The sequence below is a fragment of the Struthio camelus genome, chromosome 4 (assembly GCF_040807025.1).
Source record: "Struthio camelus isolate bStrCam1 chromosome 4, bStrCam1.hap1, whole genome shotgun sequence".
Taxonomy (NCBI): domain Eukaryota; kingdom Metazoa; phylum Chordata; class Aves; order Struthioniformes; family Struthionidae; genus Struthio; species Struthio camelus.
This window is the reverse complement of record NC_090945.1, coordinates 61,549,353-61,572,963: the sequence shown is the minus strand read 5'-3', so window position 1 is coordinate 61,572,963 and position 23,611 is coordinate 61,549,353. Positions and strand designations below refer to the sequence as shown.

At 34.8% G+C, this 23,611-nt stretch overlaps 1 protein-coding gene across 3 annotated transcripts in view; it reads right to left on the bottom strand.

Moving 5' to 3' along the window:
* The window catches only part of PDS5A (PDS5 cohesin associated factor A), a 98,904-nt gene that overhangs the window by 19,268 nt on the left and 56,025 nt on the right, over positions 1-23,611 (bottom strand). For all 3 annotated transcript variants that reach the window (XM_068943122.1, XM_068943123.1, XM_068943124.1), the window contains 13 exons: positions 21,892-21,972; positions 20,266-20,406; positions 19,034-19,149; positions 18,166-18,260; positions 17,124-17,269; positions 12,207-12,358; positions 8,645-8,758; positions 7,116-7,197; positions 6,305-6,353; positions 6,044-6,183; positions 4,467-4,582; positions 3,717-3,822; positions 2,649-2,809 (listed from right to left, as the gene is read on the bottom strand). In XM_068943122.1, the coding sequence (XP_068799223.1) occupies positions 2,649-2,809; positions 3,717-3,822; positions 4,467-4,582; positions 6,044-6,183; positions 6,305-6,353; positions 7,116-7,197; positions 8,645-8,758; positions 12,207-12,358; positions 17,124-17,269; positions 18,166-18,260; positions 19,034-19,149; positions 20,266-20,406; positions 21,892-21,972 (1,499 nt within the window). The remainder of the gene's footprint in view (positions 1-2,648; positions 2,810-3,716; positions 3,823-4,466; positions 4,583-6,043; positions 6,184-6,304; positions 6,354-7,115; positions 7,198-8,644; positions 8,759-12,206; positions 12,359-17,123; positions 17,270-18,165; positions 18,261-19,033; positions 19,150-20,265; positions 20,407-21,891; positions 21,973-23,611) is intronic.

Sequence of the window (23,611 nt, the reverse complement as noted above, 5' to 3'; positions counted from 1 at the left end):
GTCTGTTCAGGAAAGATAATAATCATACAGCGAAAAGCAGGATGGAATTGTTTTTAGTGTTACTTGTTGAACAACTGACTGTACACAATTAAACAGAAAGAAGCCCACAGGGAAAATCTCATATGAAAGAAAGCAATGATCAAAATAAGGCTGTTTAGGAGGCCAAAGGGATGGGGGTGGAACCTTACAGGTTCAGCTAGGGTAAACTCCTGGGCTTGTTATCCAAGCTAGAGTTGGAAGTGATTGGGCTTAATAAAATTTATGAAAGCTAGGAATAACCATTAAACATTAGTGTGTTCATAGGCCTTTACTCCTTTAACTGTGGTCTTTAATAGCAACGTGTATATTCCTGTGAATAACTGCTTTATTTTGAGCTTTGGCATTTGCATCCCCTTAAATCTATTTCCTGATCAGAGGTCACTGAAGGAAAGAGCAGGACAGAAGCCACTCCAGAGATCAGCTGCAGGTTGGTCAATTTGTTCAGTTCCACTCCTGAGCGTGCGCAGGAAGGCAAGCCTGCTACCTGAAAGATCATCATGTGAGAGACTAGCTGATAAGGTTTACTGTGTAACTCACCTGGCAACTGAGACAAGTAAATAAAATTGGACAGAAATTGTCTGACCCAAAAACATTTAGAAAATTCTTGTTTCTTGTAAAGCTCAATACCAATACAGCAGTCAGTATCCAGATTATCTAGCACCCAATCTTCACTAAAACATTTTACATAATCAAAAGTAGCAATAAGAAATGGAAGAAAAGCTTACAGAGTTGAAAGAACAGTCTCAAATTTTTTCCTCAAAACCCACATAAACCCTGAAAACAAACCAAAAAAAAAACCTAAAAAAAGTTAACAACGTCTTATGAGTATGTGAAGTAAGCTCCAAAATGGTACAGAACAGTTATCTATTTGAACAGTTTTTCTCAAACCTGCCAAGATTTTACAAGTTGGATTAAATAAGAAACAAAACAATACAGAATTCAGTGAAACCTACAATCAAAATAAGCTTCAATGCCTCATCTGTAGCTTTAACAGTGTAAACACATCCACTTTAAAAGGCCTTTGCCAAGGACAGATGCATCGGTCACAAATCATTCACGCCCCAACTGACATAGATCTGCAAAAAGCAAAACTTAAAAAGTGTAACATGTTCTATAGGTTCTGCTTGAGTATGGTCAGTGCTTCCCTCTGACTCTAGAACCATGTGAAACTCCCTGTTCATAAACTGGTGCACAAAATCACTTCCCTTATGAGGAAGAATTTGAGCTACTGCTAAGAAACACTACTTCAAAGGACAGGAGGCAGTCTGCGCTCAGAAGGACTTTGAAAAAAACAGATTACTTGAAATGAACAATCCTGCTGATTGCTTCAGATCTCTCATTTATGGTAAAGATTGTTTAATATACAAAATCTGGAACATCTTGTCCGGATTTGTTTACTTGTTCTCAAACTTCTTTTTCAGCCAGGGAAAACACTGACCCGGTTTTAGATTTCAGAACATTAACTAGCAATCTCAAAGATCAAGTGTCTTGATGAGACCTACTGGATCTACCAATTTTTGATAGTGTTATTTGTTGCCCTTGACTTCCTTGCAAACAACACAAAAAGTTAGACATCCATTCTGACAAGTATATTTCTAAGTTATTTGAGACTGGGCCCAGACTATACTCCAGCAATATCTAGCTGAGAAAAGAAATCAGAAAAAATGCCAGTAATATCAGCTCCTCTGACAGAAGATGATGTACCCTAACAACGCACAGTTTTGATGAAACTCTTATAGCTTCTCGGAACTATACCGACAACTGGGAGCGTTCAGCTTTTCCTTCTCTTAACCCCTACAAATGTCTTAAAGCTGTCCTGTATGTGAACTTAAAACTTGTTTTCTTTGCCTAAAACCTGACTCAAAGCACAAGAACTGCTGAAGTTACACCTTCAATTCATCCAGAAATTAAGGTGTATGTCTGTATGCATTTTAGCAGGTAGCACATGAGTTGTTATTTCCAACACATGAGAACTTGAAACCTGCACCTTATATTCTGGATTATTAGTTACTAAAAGGTTGATCTTAAAGTTTTGGACTTCACCCACAAAGTCTTAAATAGTCTGCGAATACTCAGTAGATTATACACAGCTTTAATCAGCAGTTAGAGCAGAAACTGTAGAAAAGATGAGTGATAGCCAATTATTCTTTGTTAGAAATTCATGCCTGCCTTTGGAACTTGTTTCCCAACTTCTTCCACAACAGACAGAGCTGTTATCCTTCAGAAACTGTATTTTCACTCCCCACAAAGACGGAAAAAATTGTGTGAAGGACAGATATAAGTAGAAACAACGCCAAGAAATTACATCTTCACCATATTTTTGTTGTTGCTTATTTCGTAACCTGGGAAACAGACTACACTCCAGTGTTTAATGCATCTGTTACAAGGAGATTGTTAAGGACGTAACGTCTTCAATAAATACACAAAATTGTAAGAGCACAAAGTTTAAAAATGAAGAGACAGGCGGAAGGGTAGTGAAGGAATACAAAACGATGGAAGACATTCATATTTACAAGACTAGCAGGTAATTTTAGGGTCCACATATTGAATAAACTATCCAGAGGCAGAAGTTTACATATGAAAAGAAATATGTAAAGAAACACACTCACGATCTTATCTGTGGCAGGTCTGTTTCTATTTTGTGACCCGTGTTTCTGAAAATCTGTATGGCTGCCTCAGCTACCTTATCATCTTCCATCCTGAGGCACTGCAGCAGAGACTCATAGGTCTCTGCAGAGTGGAACGAGGTAGGATGTGTAAAGGACAGAACCTGGAGATACATGTTAAAAGGAAGGTATTTTATTCATGGAAAATAAATCACCAGAAAAAAAAAAAAGATGGCTTTTTGTGAGCATTAACATAAATAACATATACATAAATAACATATACATAAAGACAATAATATATAATAACACACACACACACATATATAAAATAACATAAATAGCTATTGCATGCTCATATGAGATTATAACATTCAACAATTGCATTTTAGAGGAGGTAAGTAGTTCTTCTTTAGAACTACTTCTACCATACTTATGCCATTGCCAAATTTGGTGTGATACGCCTCCATAAACTCCAACTCATTCATTCATACTTCAGAAAAGGCTCACCTTAATTATGTAACCTTGCCCTCCATGCTGTCCCTGATTTTATACTGCCTTCTTTGTAATATCGCATTAGAAAACTGTCAAACGTATCACAGATGTTTCCAGACATTTCAAATCCTTCTTTCTCCCCTAAAGCCTGTCATTTCTCATTACCGCTGAGAATACAAGTTCCTTTCGTTTGCCCTACACAACTTGGCTCTTGAACTTGTTTGCTTTTCTTCTAATACTATAACAAATCTCTCCTAATTTCCCCATTTCTCTTCCTCTCACTTTAGCTCTGTACTTTCTTCTATATGACAGAAGAAACAGAAACCACTTTCTGCTTTAACATCCACACTGCAACTTTTTTCAAAACGTATTCCTTCCAGAAGTCAGTCTACTTCATGATTCTCTTTCCATGTGAGTATTAATAATCACAACTTTGTACACATTAAAAAATTATCAAAATAATAACTAGTAAAAAAAAATTATCAAAATAATAACTAGTAAAAGACATGCTAACATTCGTTAATCACACCACATCTGTTTCCTCCTTACAAAATATATAGCTACATTAATGAAGATTACCTTGAGAAGTTCAAGTCCTGCACGAATAGCAGTATCAGGACTTACACCCTCCTCTTCATCATCAGCTGTCCCCTCTATTGATTTATTCATCAGTTTTACTAGTGCACTAAAATAAGAGATACAAAAAGAAAAAAAACAAATGAACAGGACAATGTACAACGTTAAGGCTAGCAACATCAGCAAAATTATTTGGTATTGACAATAAGTAAAGGAATGGTGACAGTCTATTGTTTTTATGATGGTATTCTGTTACATTTCTTTTCTTCCAACTTAGTTTACGGCTAAATTTAATTCCTTAAAAAGAGACATGTTGGCAGAATCCAGATCAATAGGTATTTGCATGAGTTTTAATATACAGTCAGGTTGCCAGACAAGTCTCATAGGAAATTCAAGTATTCTCTTACTCAATCCGGCAAAAACTAATTAATTCAACTCTTATATGGAAGACTATGTGGCAGTTAACTATGTGAAAATTATGCTCATTTTCACCTTAAGCCCCACAAACAGCAATGTTACCAGCAAAAACTTCTATATTTTTAAAATCATTTGCAGACTCAGCATTGCAAAGAAGTTGCAAAATTTAATAGCACTTTCTAGACTGTTGGAAATGAAGACGTCTATGGAGAATTATTTTAAAAAATTATATCTATTGTTAGGGCAGACTAACCTAAACCCTAAGAAAATTCTAATTTTTGTTGTTTAAACAAGCTTCATAATCATTCATGAATTAGCGTGATTTTCCAAACTTACCTAATGGCTTCTGAGTCAATATGTACAGGGGCAATTCTTTCCAAAAGAAATTTGACCATTTCCAAAAAAGGATTTGTTGGCTGCTTCGGATTTGCAAGTTTCCGGGCTATCTCTCTCTACAAGAATGTTAGATTACAAGCAAGAATTGGACTCATTTTAATTATTCCTTAAGCATCTTGAATAAGCAAAATATATAGTCAGTTCTTTTAACTATAGAGATTGTCTATATAATCATGGAAACATGTTTTAAGGGGGACTGCTGTTATCTCCAAATCTTTTTTTATCACATTACAGCGAAAGCAGACAAGATCTACAAAAGTATTTAAAGGTAAGATGTATTTAGCTCTAGTAGGAGCTCTTTAGAGTTTCTTGAGGAATTGCAGACCAGATCGAAAACAGAACCAAGGGAGAGCTGAGTGCAATGTGGACAGAATTTAGATATCTAAGCTGACAAGAGTAATCTGTAAATCCCCACATAATGTGGCTGAATGCTTGAGATGCCATAAACAACAAAAGTTTGCAGTAAAAGCTATGCTACTACAGATGTGCAGAAGCACTGCATTACCTTGGCTACGATATATGTTCAGACCACATGTCCTTGCCTATGAACTTTTTGGATCCAAAATCTGTTTTTCCCCTCTCAATACCCCAAACATATGTCAAGAATGCTAAATTCAGTGCAAACCCAGCAGAAAGAATAAGAATAAGAAGATAGAACAGAAACCTAGAATCTCTTAAAGAAATAGTTTCTTGAATTTCCTTTTTCTGAAGTATTTGAAGCTATAGACCCTAAAAACTAGGAGACTGCCCTGTCCTAAACATAACACTGAAGTGTATTCAGGAAGAGGAAGAGGAGGAAAGAAGTCTTCCTGTTGAAATTGCATCACTGTGTTCCCAAAGTGCAAAATTTACTAGTTCAGAAGGAGACACACTCTGTACATTAGCGGTTAAGACATAATTCTGATGGTCATTCTACAGTTTTGGTCCCTAGGCAATTGCAGAACTGTCAGACAAAAAGAAGAAGCCTATGTTACTTGGTACTCTCTATTTTAATGTTAGTCAATCAAATTGTTTGCTTTACTTTGGGACCCAAACGAAAAAAAAACCTGACTGTTGGCACAATCTGTGAACCTCTGAAAACGTCTGGTTAAATACTAAGATAAGTATTTTCATCAGTGGTATCAGACTCCAGGAGAGAGACAGAGAAAAACATGAATAATATAAACATGGTATAATATTTGGCTTGCTGGTTCTCATAACAAGTTTCATCAGTGTCGGAAGAAAGTGTAGGAGCCTTTCCATAATAGAGACTCTTGAAATAAAACGACAAATTAAATCAGAATTTTAGACTTTATGTTTGATCCCTATAATCTCAGGAAGGAATAAAACAAACATTTCCTTAGAAAGTAAGATAACAATTATATTTCCAGTAAGCCCTACAGGTTAACCAAAAGATGTTTTTCAAAATAAGAAATATATAAATTAACATTAACGTACTAAAAGAGACCTTTAACTCTGAACAACTGTTTTAAATCCAAATATTTGAGGCATAAAAGTTTGCTTTTCCATTTCCTTACCACACAGATATCTGCCTGTTTACATGAACATGTAGGGCTAATTAGAAGTTCAAGCTGGGACCGAAGTTTCTCATCATCACCCAGAACCTGATTGAATTTCTTCACAAAATCTTGTGCTTTTCCGGGATCTGGAAGGTTTTCTACATGATTAAACACAGTGTAAACATAAGATAAATTTGCCACTTCAGTAGGTCAACATTCATAGAAATACAATTTGCAGGAATGTTGTTATAACAATTTACAGAACTTATTAACACTCACTTGCTATGGTCATCAGCTTTCCAAACATGGCAGCACTGTTTGCTTCTGACTGAGAACAGCAGAAAAAACAAAAAGAAAAAAGATCAGTGATACCTCCTTTAGGAAATTTACTTTTAAGCTGATCTGTCAGTTCTTCTGCAGCAGTTTGTTTTACTCTGGAATCTGGCTTTTTTGGTTTTGCCTTAAGAATAAACACTAGAATAGTATAATAGTATCATTAGCAACCGGTAGATACAAAAAGAGAGGGAAAATCTTACAATATCAAAGAATTGCAAGAATTCACTAGCACATGACAAATCAAATTCAATTGTCTATGCTGTTGGAAAAACACCTCAAAAAACCAACCCAACCAACCGTGCACTTTCATTTAAAGTTTCTGCCAGTGTGAAGATATGCTTGCAGGCAACACTCCAGTATAAATACTTTAAAACTTCTGTTTTTAACCCATCCCTAAAAATTGCTTTATGTTATAGCATATTCCATTTGGAAACATCAAAATACATTATAAAATGAGAATTAACAAAGGCCTGTCAAAAAACCTTGGAAAAACTCCTTAACTCTTTCCAAAATTACTCACTCATAACATAAAATCATGGTAAACATAGGGTGGCCACATTCCTGTAAGCATTACTGAAAGTAACTTTACTTAAGAAAATGGAACACTGTCTATATGCAAAAAAAAACAAAAAAACAAAAAAACACAACAACAAACCAATACACTAATAAGCACTAAACAAATAATACAGTATAAAATATGTAAATTAGTGTAACAGGTCCATAGGATAAAGTATTAATATTTTCAAAACCGTACAGTGGGCTGCTTGTGCAAGTCTAGTAATTCTCGTACATGACTTCTTAGCATGTTCTGGCACTTCCACATTTCATTCAGTGCTCTGCAAAAGTGTAAAACCAGAAAATAAAAGCTTACTGATTTGTACATCACAAGAACATGCTGGATGCATTAGTAAAAAAGGTTATTTATTTACAAGTACAACCTCTGACAGGGATAAACAAAACCTACCAAGTATATTAAAAATAACACAGCCCTAAACAAGGTGGAACAGATTTTTTTCTTCTTGGACAAAAAAAGAGAACTGTAAACCCAGAACATTTCTATAAATTTAAAATGTTTTCCATAAAATTTATATCTATGATGTAATAATCAGCTTGGTCCATTATCTAAGCAGAGCTTCACAACTTCTATGAAGTCTTCAAGGGAATATTCAGTATAAAAATAAAAATGTTTTAACATCTCTAAAGATCTACTTTTAAAGTAAAATTTTCTGTCCCTTTACTCTCCCATCTAAATGAATCCTTTAATCACTGCCAAATATTATTTCCTTTAAACTAAAAAAAAAACCTCTGAAATACTAGTCTACAAAAGATACTAATGCACGTAAGAGTCAGTTCAATCATATAGAATGCAAAGTACCAAGACTACAGTATTTTGTACAAGTTTTCATGTGCAAATTACACTGAATATCACATCTATTTTGCACATCTACTTATAACAATTTCATATACACAGGACATCCGCAATACAGCTTACTACTGCCCAGTTAGCTCAGAAACAACATTTTCAACGTAACAAACAGACCACTGTCAGCCAGAATTTGGTTATGGATGTCTTTATCATGGATCCTAACATTGAGCAAATCTAGAAGCCATCACTTCGGCACTTTCTAACTCTGCCTGGACTTAGCCAAGAATGTCAAGTGCAAATCCAAATGTGCTGCTGAACATATATGCTGAAGAGAGAATGTTCGTAAGGCAAAAAACTAACTGTCATGCTTAAAATCCTTGAAAAAAGTAAATTCAGCTAGTAAACTGACCTCTGTGTATTGCTGAAACATATTTCTTCCTTACCCGTTAAATTTCAATTCTTCCAATGACATGGACAATTTTAATCAAAATACATCAGTTTAATTTTGATATAAAACCCAATGAAACTGATGCAGATAAACAAAACCCTAAAACCACTCTCTCCTCAAATATCGAGGTATCTTGCTGTCCAATGGTCGTATAAAGCCAGTATCTAAAAACTGATACATCTGAAGGAAATATTTTGAAATAATACTTGCAAATAACACTTATTTATAATCTTATTTAAATTCTAATAATATAAGTGAGATCTGAATAAGATTTGTGAATAACAGAGTAGCTGGGCATTGTAAGTGGTAATTTAATAATTTAATTCATTGCAAGCAAACGGGGTTCCAAATCCAGACGAACTAAGAGTTGGTAAATGATTAGGCTAGACCCAAATCTTTGACAGACTATACAGAAATTGGAAAAGGCTGAAAAAGAGACAAATATTTGCTCAATATTAACTATACTCACTTGACAGCATTTGGATCCAAGCTAGCATACAAATAGTACAAGCACTTCATTCTCTCTTCAGTTTCCAAATTGTGTGGGACAAGATACTGAGCAAAGATTTTCTCTACCAGTAATCTGCAGCAAAAGAAGAGATAAAATCTCTACATTTCCAAAAGCACTGATATCTTTCAAACAAGCTGGAAGAACAAGATATATCAGGATTTACTGAAACTAGATTTTTCAGCAGAGAAGAAAAAGAAAGTAATGGTCTTTCCCTCAGTTGTAAAGATCCCTTCCCACAGTTGATTGAAAGATTAGCAAGAACTGCTTCTTGAGAACTCTTCCATGCCATTTCATTTTCTCCTCAGAGAGGGTGTAATCATTTTACTTGTCACCATCCAAATTCTCCTTTTTCTTTGGGCTCTGAGGAGCTCCCTTTGTTCACTCTCATACACAAGAGAAAGGGACACAGACAGTAAAAAGCACAAGTAAAGGAGAAGGAATACAAGAATACAACTTGAGGGTGAGAAAAAGTAAAAATCTTAAGTATCGTAGAAGGAAAATTTCAACTAAAATGGTAGTATTTGAGATAAAGTAAAACATTTGATACTATTGATTATTCTAATACAGAAGCTGAAAATAAGCACTAAAAAGGTGCAGATCAAGAAACACCAAAATATACGCAAAGGAACGAAGGGCAATGACAACAAATCAAGCAAGCAAAGAAATTTCACAACTACATCTCCTTTTTTTTTTTTTTAAACAAACTGCAAGAACACATATTTAAGTTTTTACATAAAATATAAAACCATGAACTACAAAATTGGACTATCCAGTCCATCTAATTATAAATAAAAAAGCCCTGAAAGAGCATTCAGATGTTAATTTATACCAGTGAGAGCTGTTCACAACGTCCAGCTACACAATTTAATATTGATGGATAGCTATTTTGCGTGCTTGAATTTCCAGATTTTGTTTACAAAGATTCCTACTAAAGTACCCTGGGAGTGCCTTGTACAAAGAGCGTAGAATGCAGAGCAGGTCAAAAGCACCTTATCTCTGATCAGAGAAATTCCAGGAGACATGATGCCAAGTAGGAACAAAAGGATGGTCATGAACATGAATGCAACTATCTCAAGGCACCAAAAACTTGGCTTTCTCCCTTTACATGTACATTTTACTACTGATGACTCCAAAACCTAAACTACTTCAGGGAGAGGATCTTTGAACCTCAGGAGACTCCATCACTACTTTGCTCAATGTATCACGAGATCAGAGGCATAAAAATCATCTAACTTATTAATTTATGAACATAGCTTTAGCCCATGACAGTACAGATACCTTTTCCAGAAATGCTGTCAGTATAAATGGTGAGATTGCATCATGCCTCCCTGGTCCCTGTAGGTTAGGGTAAGGATTTACAATTAGGTACTACGCTTCAGAGGCAGGCTTCTCCTGTGAGGAAAGCCACCAAATGTTCATTGCTGGCTAGTGTATCACCAAGCAGGTAATAGGGCAGTGTTTACAATGTGGTTATTTCACATCATTCTCTGTGCATTTGCTGCAAAACATGAAGAATCTCAGGGCACACAGGTGGCAAGCAGTTTTTATGGCTGCCCGTTCTTGGTTTTGACTGCACATGCACATCAACAGTCAGCTACATCAAAAATATTAGTTAGTGACAGAGTTAAGGATGTTTAGGTATAATTTATTCTAATCCACTTTGTGCCTGAACACAGTACTGTGTGACACTGTGCTCTTATTCTTTGAAGGAACTGGTGCTATTCCATGCACAATGGAATCCACAACGGAAAACACTCCAAGGCTCAGACAGCTGTTCACTGTTACTTTTTATCCTCATCCCCCATTAGGGAAGCAAAATAGGCCAAGGTTTACAAATTCTGACCTATGTGTTCGTGTTTAAAGACTGGATAAACTGAGTCTTAGAGATAACAGCATTTCTATAGCTCTTCAGGTGCTAAAGTGCTAACTTCCTAATTCTAACAATGATAAAGTTAGAATGCGTTTATTCCTCCACTCCAAGATGAGGAAACCAACCCGATAGCATGACTGAACAAGGACTTCATTGTCAACCTTAAAAACTAGCATAATTCAGACTAAAATTCAGGTTCCTAAACTAGAGGAACAATAAAAAAAAATAAAGCCTCCAATCCTTTAGTGTGCGCACCCAGAAAACAAACAGCATGATATCAGTGGTTATTCATAAAAAGACTGGTGTAAATGTCTTAACCAGACCCTCAGAAGAAATCATGTTAGAGAAAGAAACTCAGCTTTGATGACACAGTCTTTCCTTGAAATTTCTTGCCTCATTTCCTTTGCACAGTTCTGCGTTTTCAGTGAGCAGGAATATTAAAAACATCTGTCACTATAAAACTAAGACTCATTCCCTGTTCATTATCGGCTTGTATGCTGAATGAGACATGAACGTGGTACAAAAACCATGAATCTCACAATGCAGCTGAAAGCATATTTGATGCATATACATATTCAGAATTAGCTTTGTATACACTAGGTGAGGATTTCCTAATTTGTCAGTATTTGACACTTCAGCCTTGGCAGACTTTCAGTGCAACTTTTGTGTATACAGTTTCATAACCATATCTTTCTTTTTTTCTTTGTTTTTTTTTTTTAAAAAGGTAACTAAACAAATATGTAACTGTGGCCCACTTATGATCAATAACGTGAACAAACTGAACCTTCGCCATTGTGGCAGTCTTTTGTGATGTTATCCAAAAGAATTAACTATAATAACAGGTAGCTGAAGGAGGTTATTAGCCCATTTGGAATAGTAGCTAAGACTATGCAACACTGAAGTAGCAGACTGCATACACAAGACGCCAAGAAATTCTGTAAGAAATGGCTGAACTGTGGGTAGACTGTATTTAAAACCTAGGCTAAAATTCTATCTCTCCGTGATCTCATAGTTTGGCTTTCCTTGTGAAAGACACAGAATTAACAGTGAGAGTTGAAAACTCTGACCTTCTAATACCTTGGCCAAAATACTTTTTGTCTAAGCCAAAGGGTAGTTCAAAAATTAAAAGGAGGGAGTGACAAAACAGGGAAGACTAGGCAGCAGCGGAGACATCTCAGATATTTCTGTTGCTTTCATTCTATCTAAAGGGTCAAGTTCTAGGCAGCATAGCAAAATGAGACGTCATGGTAGCGTGCACATGCACAATGCTCACAGAACACTGATAAATTTAACATGCAAGACTCTAGTCAGTATTAAGGAAAACAACAAATGAGCATAGCAAAAGTAAAATTTGATAATCTATGCAGTAGTTAACAACAATCCAGCATCATCGCAGGTCTAGTTTTAGCAGTATACAGAATGAATACACGAATAGATAATGTAACCATCCTGAAGATCTTAGTATGTGTCTTAATGATTATTAATTAAATGTATCATACTTAAAGCTACAAAAATATGTGACATAAGGACATCACTGTAATACCTTTCACATTTTCATATTTTCATTTATTTCATTTTTCATTTATCATTTTTCATTTTCAGAATATCTCTTATCACCACACAAAATTAGGAAGGCTTAAGTTGACTCACTTGTCATCAATGCTATTTTGATAATATATGTGCAAAAGTTTATCCTTTATCCAGCTCACTTTCTCTGCAGCATCTTTTCCAGCCTCGGCATGAAGGCAATACTTCTTGTACAGCTGGGCAAGACCCATCATAGCTTCTTTTCTTACTCGCCACTTGAGGAGGAAGAAATGAAAGGAGATAGGGCAGTGGTTTTGGTAAGTAAATATGAAACATACATAATACAGTGGATGTAGAAGAGAGAAAGACAAAATGGCCATATTCCGACCTCCTAAGTTTAGGCATTGCAAAAGCTGAAAAAAGTACTTCAGAACCTCTAAATTAGAATTTGTAAGGCTTAAATAAGGTGCTTTTCCTCTCTGCTACACACAGTAAGTAGTATCTCTACAGAGGAACCAGTACCCTCCTATGCTGAATAAAGAAAAGCTTGGACCTGGTCAGCATAAAAAATTTAAGTACAGCTTAACATGTATGTCTGAACATGTATGTCTTCTTAAGTCAGGATCCGGAACACTGGTATCTATTCTGAGGCAAGCACCAACCAAGGTGGCAACTTTCTTTTGCTTAACAGCCTTACAGTTAACACACTTGTCTAGACATGGGAGATCTGGGTCTAAAGCTATTGCCCTCGCTTAGCTTGCCAGGGCTTGAACTCTTAGGCTGCTTTCCAGGAGAAGCAGGAGACACCCTTTGGGCTGAAGCCTTCAAGGCTCCACTGTAAGACTCCATGCAGGAAAAAAAAAAAAAAAGCAGGATAATGCCTGACTCTGCAGCCCCCATACTTGGAGTTCCTACGTTTTCACCCTTGCTTCTCATGGGGGTCAAGTATTTTACCCACCAGTATAAACAGGAAATGTCCCAATATTAAACACATGTTAACAGACATGTTCCTTAATCTCTCTTACACTGATTTGTGGAAGAAACCATACCAGAACTGATCACGGATTCATTTAGAGAGAGAACAGTATCTCCAGCTGAATGATTCACACAGGAAGCCTCAGAAGAAACTTGTTTTCCCTCACCATCCAAGAGAAATGCATGGAATTCAGACTGCAAGAGAGAATTTCTTCCAGATCACAGCTAGATATCAACTTAGCCTTGAACTCCAAGGATTGACAATGCTCAAAATATTTAACCCTATCAAGTATAAAGGTAGATACTATTATTCACATTGCATGTAATTTCATGGATTAAAGGTTTTTTTTTTTTTTTTTTTAATTTCCTGAACGCAACTAAAATGGTCTGAGTCAGTGAAGACTCTGGAAAGACTCTAGGGACAGCACTCCGATGAAAAATCCTCAGAAAAATTCTTATCAAAGACTGGATTCCAGCTTGTGGAAAATATCTGTTCACAGTTACTTTTCCAAATGGAGCAATAAAGATGGATTTGAAAACTGCAGGTGTGTTCGTCCCTTCTAAATAGCTGCAGTCATTGCACAAATGCCCACACAGACCAAGCTGGACTTTTTTTAAACTGAAGTACTGTCTTTCAGCCATAAACATTTGCCCTAGGAAAGTCAATAGTCTTCCTTTACTAATACTGTGTCAATTAAAATATGGTCAGCAGAAAAATTAGATTGCATAAATGCCATAACAGTTTCTACACTTTAAATTTAAAATGTTCTAGATTTCACATTGTTTTTTATAAAGGAAAAAGGCAGCAGTGATCTGATATATGAATTGAGTGTTAAAACAATCAGTATTTTACTTTGGTGCCTGTTTGGCAAGTATTTGGTTTTACTGTAAAAATCTATACTTATTTGACAGGTGACTGCAAGCCCAAAAAGAATTAGATGGAAGTCAAATTGATGGAGAGACAACATACAAGTTTGCAGCAGATTTGCCCAAGGGGAATCTGACCTTGAGAGGTAAATGCAGGTGGCAAAAGATCACCAAGTTCTTAAAAGTAGAAGAATAATTGCATAATGTACTCTGTCTGGGACTGAGAAAATGCTATATAGAAAATAAGGAGGCAGTTACAAGGACATATTAATGTCCCTCTCCTGATTTGAAAAAAGAACCCTTAAAAAAGTAAAATGATGAAAGTTTACAAGTGCCTGATATTCACTATGACACAGTTTAATTGAATTTACAAAGGCATTCTTTATTCTTAAGGTCTATTTCAAACTGCTAAGTACTCTCTGTAGCCACTTCTAGTCAATCCTCAAATAGAGTTTCACTAAAGGGCTCTCTAGAGATTTTTATGATAGAAACGTCACCTACAGATGAAATCATTCTTTGCTGATGAGCTTCCAAAAAGGCACCTGACCTCCTGCCATGCAACCAACCTATCATCAAATCATGACTGAAGGGGCATCACTAAGCCAAACAAACATATGAGGAGCATTAACAAGTACCACAATGAGTTTAAGGTTATATGAATTGAAAAACCCTGCCACGGTAAAAATGAGCATTACAGCTGTACTACTGACCTCTTGTCACAGACAGTGAGATGCTAAAGGAGAACAGAGATACTATGCAGAAGACGCAGTAACAATCATTCCATTCTGACTAGGTGAAAATCCTGGTGGGAAGTGATGGTTAGACTAAACATCTTTAGATATCAAAAATTACTTATTTTGGTTTGTTTGATTAATTGCTCAAAGAAGAAGAGGGTGGTCTTAATTGCTTCTGGAAAATGTGTGAGGTCAAGCTCCAGGTGCAACTAATTGAAGAGCCGCTTTGTAATTGCAAACATAACCTACTCAAAATCAGTATTTCTGTATGTATGAAGACAAGATCTTTTCTTCAAAATCCATTACAGCAACGCTCTTATTTAAAAAGGGCAGCAACATCAAATAGAGAAAATTATTTTAAAATAATTAAAGGGGCTATCTAGAATGGTGTGGTTTATAGAAAAGATACCTCCTATCAAAAAGGAACAAAAAACCATCAATATGGCTACAGAGCAAAGTCTGCTATTAAGACACCCTCTTCCAAAAAGCATGGAACCACATCCAAAAGAGTTTTAACGCTACATAGTATAAACTCTGGCAAGTTGAATGTAAATCCTTGAAATCCTTGATAAAGCATGGCAAGAACCTGAGAACCAAATTACTGAAGGCATACTAATTAAACACCTTTAACCAAAGACTTTAGAAACAGGAAGCCTTCCCAGACTGCTTGTAGGGCTGAAAGACAACCGAGGTTTATTCTACGGAGAATTCCGAGGAGATTTCTTAAAGTGTTATCAGAAGGTGTTATAGCACAAATCTATAAAATGAACAATAACAGAATCATTAAGACCAAATGACTTCTTAAGACCATCCATGACTTTTACAGGAATTCAGAGATGATGCATCAAATACTAACTGTTCTGTTTCTGTGATCTGTCATTTACTGTTTCTGAAAGCAAAGGAATGGAAAGTGTCAAAAGTGAAGCTAATTTTTTAAAAAGGGGTCCAAGAGGAATGGAGTAGTACACATCAGCACATCTGACTTTGAATGAGCAAAGAGGCTGAAACAAAACAATAACAACAAAGAGTAGGCACTGAAGAAAAATGGCATTATGGCAATGAGTCATTAGCATTTACATAGAAGGAAGTCATGTCTAATACAATAAAATTTTATCAGACTGACAAGAATGTCAGGAAAACACATGTGGATTCCAAAAGAATTCCAGTAAAGTTTCACACCAGAGGAACTTAAAATGAAAATCTTGTTGTGAATTACTTATCAACTAAAACATAGTAAACACAGGGCAAAAATAAATGGCTGGTTTTCACAACAAAGGCAAGCTATTGAGGGAGTCAAAATGGAATCTGTGCCAGTAAATAGATTAAAATTTATTAGAAAATGAACTGAATAGTGAGCATAAAATTTGCTGCTATGAAATTTTTGATGGTAGCCAAATCTAACATTACAGAGAAGAGCTGCAGAAAAATATCACGCTACTGAACTATTAAAATATAAAGTGAAAGAGATTCAGATTCAGGCCAGGGTTTTCTGAACTGCATTAACTCTGTATGCATGGTATTGGGCTATGTACCATGCAAAATTATTCAGAGAAGATCCTGAAGTCAATGTGGAAGTTCTCTGAAACTGTAAGTTCAGTACTCAGAGGTACTGTACAAGAGAAACAGAACGTTAAAGAACAGAAAATAAATTTTTATGACAATGTATATACACAACATGGTACTCATCCTGAATACCATGGCCTAGTCTGGTCATCTTGGTTCCAGTAGGGTATAGAACAACTCTAGACAAGAACTATCGGTTTTATGCAATAATCTCTGCTTGCATGGAAGTTAATAAGACGATTCTTCAGCTTGGAAAGTAGATCAGTACAAAGAGATATGGTATACATATAAATAATCATAAATGAGACAGAGAACAATTATTTATTATAATTAGGAATATTAGGAGAATAACCAGAATTAAAGAGATAACCAGTGAAATTACCAGACAATTTTAAAACAAACAGAGGAAGTTACTCATTCTACATATGCACCAAATTGCATTAATGTTGAACTTACTGCTGCGGATGCCATGGACACATACAAAGATATTCAAGAAACAGCTTGATAAATTCATAGAAGAAAGTTCCATCAAAAGCTATGATTAACATGACCAAGCAGATTTAAGAAAGCCTTAGATCATAAATTGCTGGAAGCCAGAATTGACCACTCTAAGAATTACACACTGGGCTACAGGGACTTTCAGTCTAAATCTATACGGCTGTTCTTATACTCTTACAATACAGCTATGTTCATCACAAAACAATGATCTCATTTCCTTGATAACATGTATATTGGCATCTTCACAACATGATATATTCATTAAGATACTCTAGTAAGAAAAGCATTCTAGTTAATAGTCAACACTAAGATTCTGTGTTTTGGTGGGGTTGTTTTTTTTGTTTTTGCTTTTACCTTTTGTATTAGAGGCAGATATTACTGAAAATAAAATATTAAAACTTACCCGTTTGTCTAACGTTCTTTCCCTTACAAAGCCAAGTAGCTGGTCATTGACTAAAGAAAGATCTCTCTTGCCCGCAGTAATAATGGTAACAATAACATCATGTCGAATGGCTTCCTCTGGGTCATGTGATCGAACTTTCAAATACTCTGTTATGATCAGAAAGAATAACTTAGCTGTCTTTGCATAGATATGATATCTTCTGACTTACTAATAATTTGAAAATAATTGTCAGCCACACATATCAACAACATAATCTATTAAACATGGAACTGCCTGAAAGAAACATCTGTTCTTCTAGCTTTTTCCACATTAAATATTAAAAAATATCTTAGGTAACTTTACATATGTAAGGATTATAAAAGTGAATAGCTTTTACAATCATTTTACAACACAGAATGAAGTGAAATAAAACTGATCGGAACATATTGAAAATATTATACAAGCAAGAAAAAAAAAGACACTCTAATTCCCGAAGAGATAAAAAAGTAAATAATAAATTTAAAATACTGAAAATCACTGAGGGTTAACTTGCATCGAAAAAGAACAGCATTCCCAGCACAGGCTGGCTGAAATTCAGCTCGTAATTAAAATGACACTGAACTAAAGGAAGAAGCTCTATTTTCTGGATGAGCACAGTGGCATTTTCTAAAGTCAGTGGAAGAGAGCACTAGGGAACATATCGACTATTTTTGAAAAATAGCATAAATAGTATAATAGCACAAATATTTGCTTTGATAGGCCAAAAGTTTCATCAGGATCTGACAATGCTTCAAAACTCATTCCACCATGGATAACTTCTTGTAAAGACAGCTTTTAAGACTCACAGTCTTAGAAAGCCCATGCAATGTCACATTCTCCTCCCTCTTTCTAATAACTAGCACTTGCCTTCAGTAGAAGGCAATCAACTCATTACTTAATTCTTCCATCCAGCAGCCAACTTGGACTTAATACATTTTAGAACTATACTGCTATGAACAGAAGTAACTACATTCTTCCTTGCTCGTTTCTTAAATTATTCTAAACCCTCATATTAGCATCTTACCAGTGAGGTCTTTTGCTAAGTCTGGATGGTTCATTAAACAATGACTGGCAAATTTCACACTCTCTAATCTCACAGGGACGTGGATATCATTGAACCTAGAGGGACAGATGATGATGAATGTTAATTTTTAATTAGCCTTGCAAATCAACATTATTCTCTATGTAGTAACATATGTTGATAATAAGTCCCATTAACTATTAAAATACTTTTAGAAGGCAAAATACTACACAACAAACATTTTGAATTTATCTCCAGAATGTACCTCAACCATATAAAATAAGATACTATTTCTTTTGAAACTAAGTAAGACTAATATTAAAGGATGAACATGCTATATTCAGATGAAATGCTGACCCAATGGACTTTTGAACATAACTTGCCACAGACTACGGAAATTATCAATCTTTTTTATATATATTAAATTATAAATACAAAAATCTTCAAAGAATATGTACCATTTGAAAACATTCACTTATTTTTAACTGTTGAATTCCTGTATTTACTAAAAAGGAAGTATTTACTCAAAAGGTAATTCCACATAAAAGAGATAAGAGTTACAGATACAGTCAAATAGTATGAAATTCTAGACAATGCTGTTATAACTGTTTTGTGATTTTTGCTGTATATCTGATATTGCTATATCTCTAATCTGTATCTGACAGCAAGACAGCAAGACAGCAATCCATGAGGCTCTTTTGTTCTAGAATGCAACTTATGCAACTCTATTTTAAAGATTTAACAAGAGAACTTGCTGTCCAAATACAAAAAGTTACATCCTCTCAAAACAAAAAGAAAAATACAGTACTAAAAGGAAAATTCAGCACTAATAAAGAATGGAAATTCAGAAGTCTGCCCCTAGTTCTCTTACCGCCCAAGAAAGCACTGCCAAAGAGGACGATTTTGTGTGGCCAGATCAGAATCTTTAGAGCCAAAGAGTTTAGCCAGAAGTCGAACAACAGCCAAGCGCTCTTCTCCATCATTGCTCTAAAAATCAAAGTAAAAAAGAAACTGTAAATCATTACCTGGAACATCCGAATAATAATTTGTGGTTTCCTTTTTCTTCTGTTTTTGTAAGTTAGATTAAAATGTGAGTTTTAAATAATTTCTGATAATCCCCAATTTTCCTACTTAGATCATTAGATGAATATGGGGAAAAATATACAAATACCTAATTAAGCTAACATATTACAGCCACTGATCAGATGGCTGCATTTTGAAAAATTCATTCCCTTTCAGGCATAAGCAGCACACACAGAGTTTGATTAATGCGCATCTCTAGCAATTTTGACAGTCACTGATCTAATTATTGTTTTAAAACATATTTTAACTCTATTTTTTGTGTGGAAAAGATTAGACAACAATTAAGACGCTCATATAAATAGATGTGCACTATTAAAACAAAAGATATTTAGAATATAATTTCCTTGGATACTTATTTCTTGATTATCTTTGTTTGCTGCCACCACACCCATTATAATATATATAATACACAGATAACTATTGCTCCTGTTCAGTTACAATCTCATGAAAAATAAATAGTTATTTAATCATAAAACCCAAACAAAAGCCACAAACAAAAGCAAAATCAGGATAAATGAATTATTTCCAAGGATGCTATTCATCCTTTTCAAGAGGAGTCAGTTGACTTACCAGCCAATTAGGACACATCTAAGAAAATATTTAGGAATAGTTCCTCTACTGTTAAAGCAATATTTCACCCAAGGAAATTCTGTAAACCAATCTTGAAGTCTAGCACTCTTACAGTTCCTGAGATAAACCAGCCACAGTCTAACTACTTAATAGATTTCGGTGAAATCCAAAGATTAAGTACATATAGCATTTACATTTGATCATACCTATTTACCACCATAAAGACTATATATTTTGTATGTGTACATAATACATATTTACAAACACAGAAAGTACACAATTGTATACAACTTTTAGGCATCCCTGTCTAAAATTATGTTTATTTTTAAAATAAAGTGATAAGTATAAGATTTCTATCAGGTCAGTAAAAGACTTATTAAATCTACAGATCTGTACTCCTTAATATCCATTTAAATGTTATTGCTTGTCTAAAGCTACATTGCAACCTACCTTAAGTTTGAATTCAAGCTGTGGCATGACAGACAGCAGTAAGTGAGGGTCTATGGCAAAAAGCTCTTGTATCAAGTCAAATACATGTTCTGACAAGTCACTTACTGAAGACTTTCCCAGCACCAGAACCTGGTTAAAAAACTATAATGCAAACATTATTATTTAGCAGATTTGCCTTGAAGCAAATACTATTTTTAAAAAAATCTTACTGTAACATGATTTATACCTTAATTATAACAGAAGGGGGTCAACACACATTTTTCATTTTGATCAAAAAGTTTCACCCCTACAGTTTTGGCTCAAGTTAAAAAAAACCAAATATCCTTTATAATTCAATTCTATTACTTCCATCAGGAGCAAATAATTCTTTGTAAATTGATAGTTTAACACAGCAATGGAACTCATTACTCCATTTCCCCCTCTCCAAGCAAAATCAACAGGTAATAAAAGAACTGTTTATTTAAAATGCATACTCATACATTTTGAGGTGGAGAACAATTTTTAGTGTCTTAATTTTAGTTTTCTTATAATTCAAAAGCAATTAATTTTAGGATCATTACATGCTGAAAAAGAAGCTTCTGTACTTTTACTCAAATCTGAAAAATGGCACGAATTTATAATAGGTCTGTGATATTTGATAGTAACGTATTAAGTATAAGGTGCTTAGTGATCTATCAGAGAAAAACAAAGTAGTCTAAAGTATGAATCGTTTCTCCTGTATCTGCAAAATTTTAATATGCATTATATACTCCCTATTAGATACTGTGGATTAATATTAATAATACTATTTGAGCAGTGCAAATGCTACAAAGCTATTATACACTTGAGTAAGAATGTAAGAAGAACAATATTAATTAACTCAAAGGTCACACTATCCACTATCCTGTTCCCAGCTATGACTAATTACAAAAGCTTCAAGAAATATGGGAATTGGAAAGTGGTACTTGTTAGTGAAACTCCCTGAGCTTTTAAATAGTTACTGATTAATCTTTCATGATTTTGTCTAATTTCCTTTTTAACCTACTTTGACTTTTAAGAATACTATTAGCTTCAGCACTGAAGGAAGACAACAGACTGAAACAGAGTACATTCTCCACAAGACTGAAGTAGCTGTGTATTTTAATAGAGCATATTACTGACATTCAACAGAAGGAATTACAGTATAAGGAAGCCTTGTAAGAAACTGAATTCTTTCAGCCTGAATAAAACAAGTTTAGGCTAGACAAAGAGTAGTAAAGAGCTGAGTGTTTGAAATGTTTCATCCTAAAGGTAGCATAAAACAAAGATGTCTGGTTGCTGGACACATGAAGAAATAACGATTCATTTTGTTGCAATGAGATTTCTTGGTGCTCAGTAATACTGAAAGATAGGTCACACCTATATGCCCAGCCTAGATTTAGATGCTTAACTTTAGACTAAGTTACATAAAAATTCATTTCCTCTTTAGTTATTTGAAATACTTCACATATTTCTTTAACAAGCAAGTCAGGAATATCCTATTTGGAAAACTATATTAAAAATGTAAATTTTATAAACATTATTCTTTCAAATAAACAAACAAGCCTGCAATAAATCAAGAGGGTAACAAGAACACAGTAGTAAACATGAATGACTCAATTTACGTACATTGGCAATACATGGTTCAATGGTCTGGACCGTCCTTTTCAGCAGGACTTTTGCAAGATCAAATGCTTGTTTATTAAGGTTCTGAAAAAAATAAATCAAATTTTAAAGGGTTACAATCTACTTCAGATGACTTTACTTCTCTCTCCCAAACTTAGACCACATTTTCGGAAAGGTATGCTGCACCACAAACTTACTTGTTCTCAAAACTCTCAAAGTTCATTTATGTTAATTACACAACTGCAGACCTACAAAAATCTTAAAACTAGTTTTTCCTTTAAAAATATAACTACACTTATATATACATATATATACACTTTAAAAAAATATCATCACCAGACACATCACTTCTCACCTACTCTAAGACTTTATTGCTCTCGTTGTTACTTTTATTATTGCAGTGATGAATATTAAAAAAAAGTTCTCATTTAAAAAATTTAAGGTTTTGAAGAAAAATTACAACATCTTCATTCTTTGGTAATTAACATACACCAAATTTGCCATACTGTTGAAAAATGAATTAGCAGAATTTATTATACATTTTATTTAAAGAGGATTTTTTCCTTACATACTCATTAAAGGTACCCCACGAAAAACACCTAAACTTGGGGTACAGTTAGCTGTAAGTAAACATCTGGCTGCAACATAACAAATCTCTACACTGTTCTTATTCCTCTCAAGCAAGATAAGGAATGCAAGAGCACATCTGAAAAACATGACTGTCCAAATCTTCACAACATCCCATATGTAGTATCTCATCTCATCTAGGGATTACTGCAGCTTGAAGGAGAAAAAAAAAAAAAAAAGGAGGGCTGATTAGATGACTGCCCTGAAATTACAAACTATTGCAGAAAAAAATGCAGGTAAAACCTAAGGATGCCTGATGCTCAGAAAGCCAGCATTCAGTAAGTCTACGCTGAGAATAACTCTCCCATGTTCTTCTGGCTGATGAGCTGACAACTAGAAAGACAGCTCTCATCAAGGGATAGTAAAGAGAAACAAATGCCCAAAGGCTTGAACAAAGAACTCCCTAGTCACAACAGCATTCAGTTGATGTCTCATGATATAACACATGCAGATACATATAAGCATTTTTTACATTCTTGCTGCCATAGAGCCCAAAACAATTTTTCTCCAAAGTAGACCATGATTAGAACCTTGTTGGCAGGTATGTCCATATTAAACCAAAGGACTGCCAACCTCATTGTTCATACAGAAAAAGGATCTACACCATAACGTCATCAAAGATTTAGTGCTACAAAACATTTTTTTTTCCCATCGCAGATTTCCTTCTTGTATTTGTTATCTATCCAGTGTCTTTAGCAAGAAAGTGCTAGAATGTTGGCTCCAGCTGCAGAATTCAGTTGTGCTGCAAGACCAGGTCCAGTACAATTAACACAGTGATGGACTGTTTTATACAGTCTCACCAGAGCTGAAAATCTGTATAAATAAATAAATAAATAATCAGTCTGGTAGGCAGAATATAAAGCCTTAAAGGTCTGGACTGGCCACGATGTAGTGGATGCAGAAGAAAGCACTGATTTTAAATACATGAAGTATATGTTTTTAAGGGATGACTTTGACAGAGCATGGAAAAAGTGCACTAAATAGACTGAAAGCACTGGTTTTAAAGTTAAAAAGAACTACAGCATGATGTTATGGATCTTCCGAGCAAGATATGATATGCCATACCGCTATTCAAAACCTACACTTACCAGAGGAG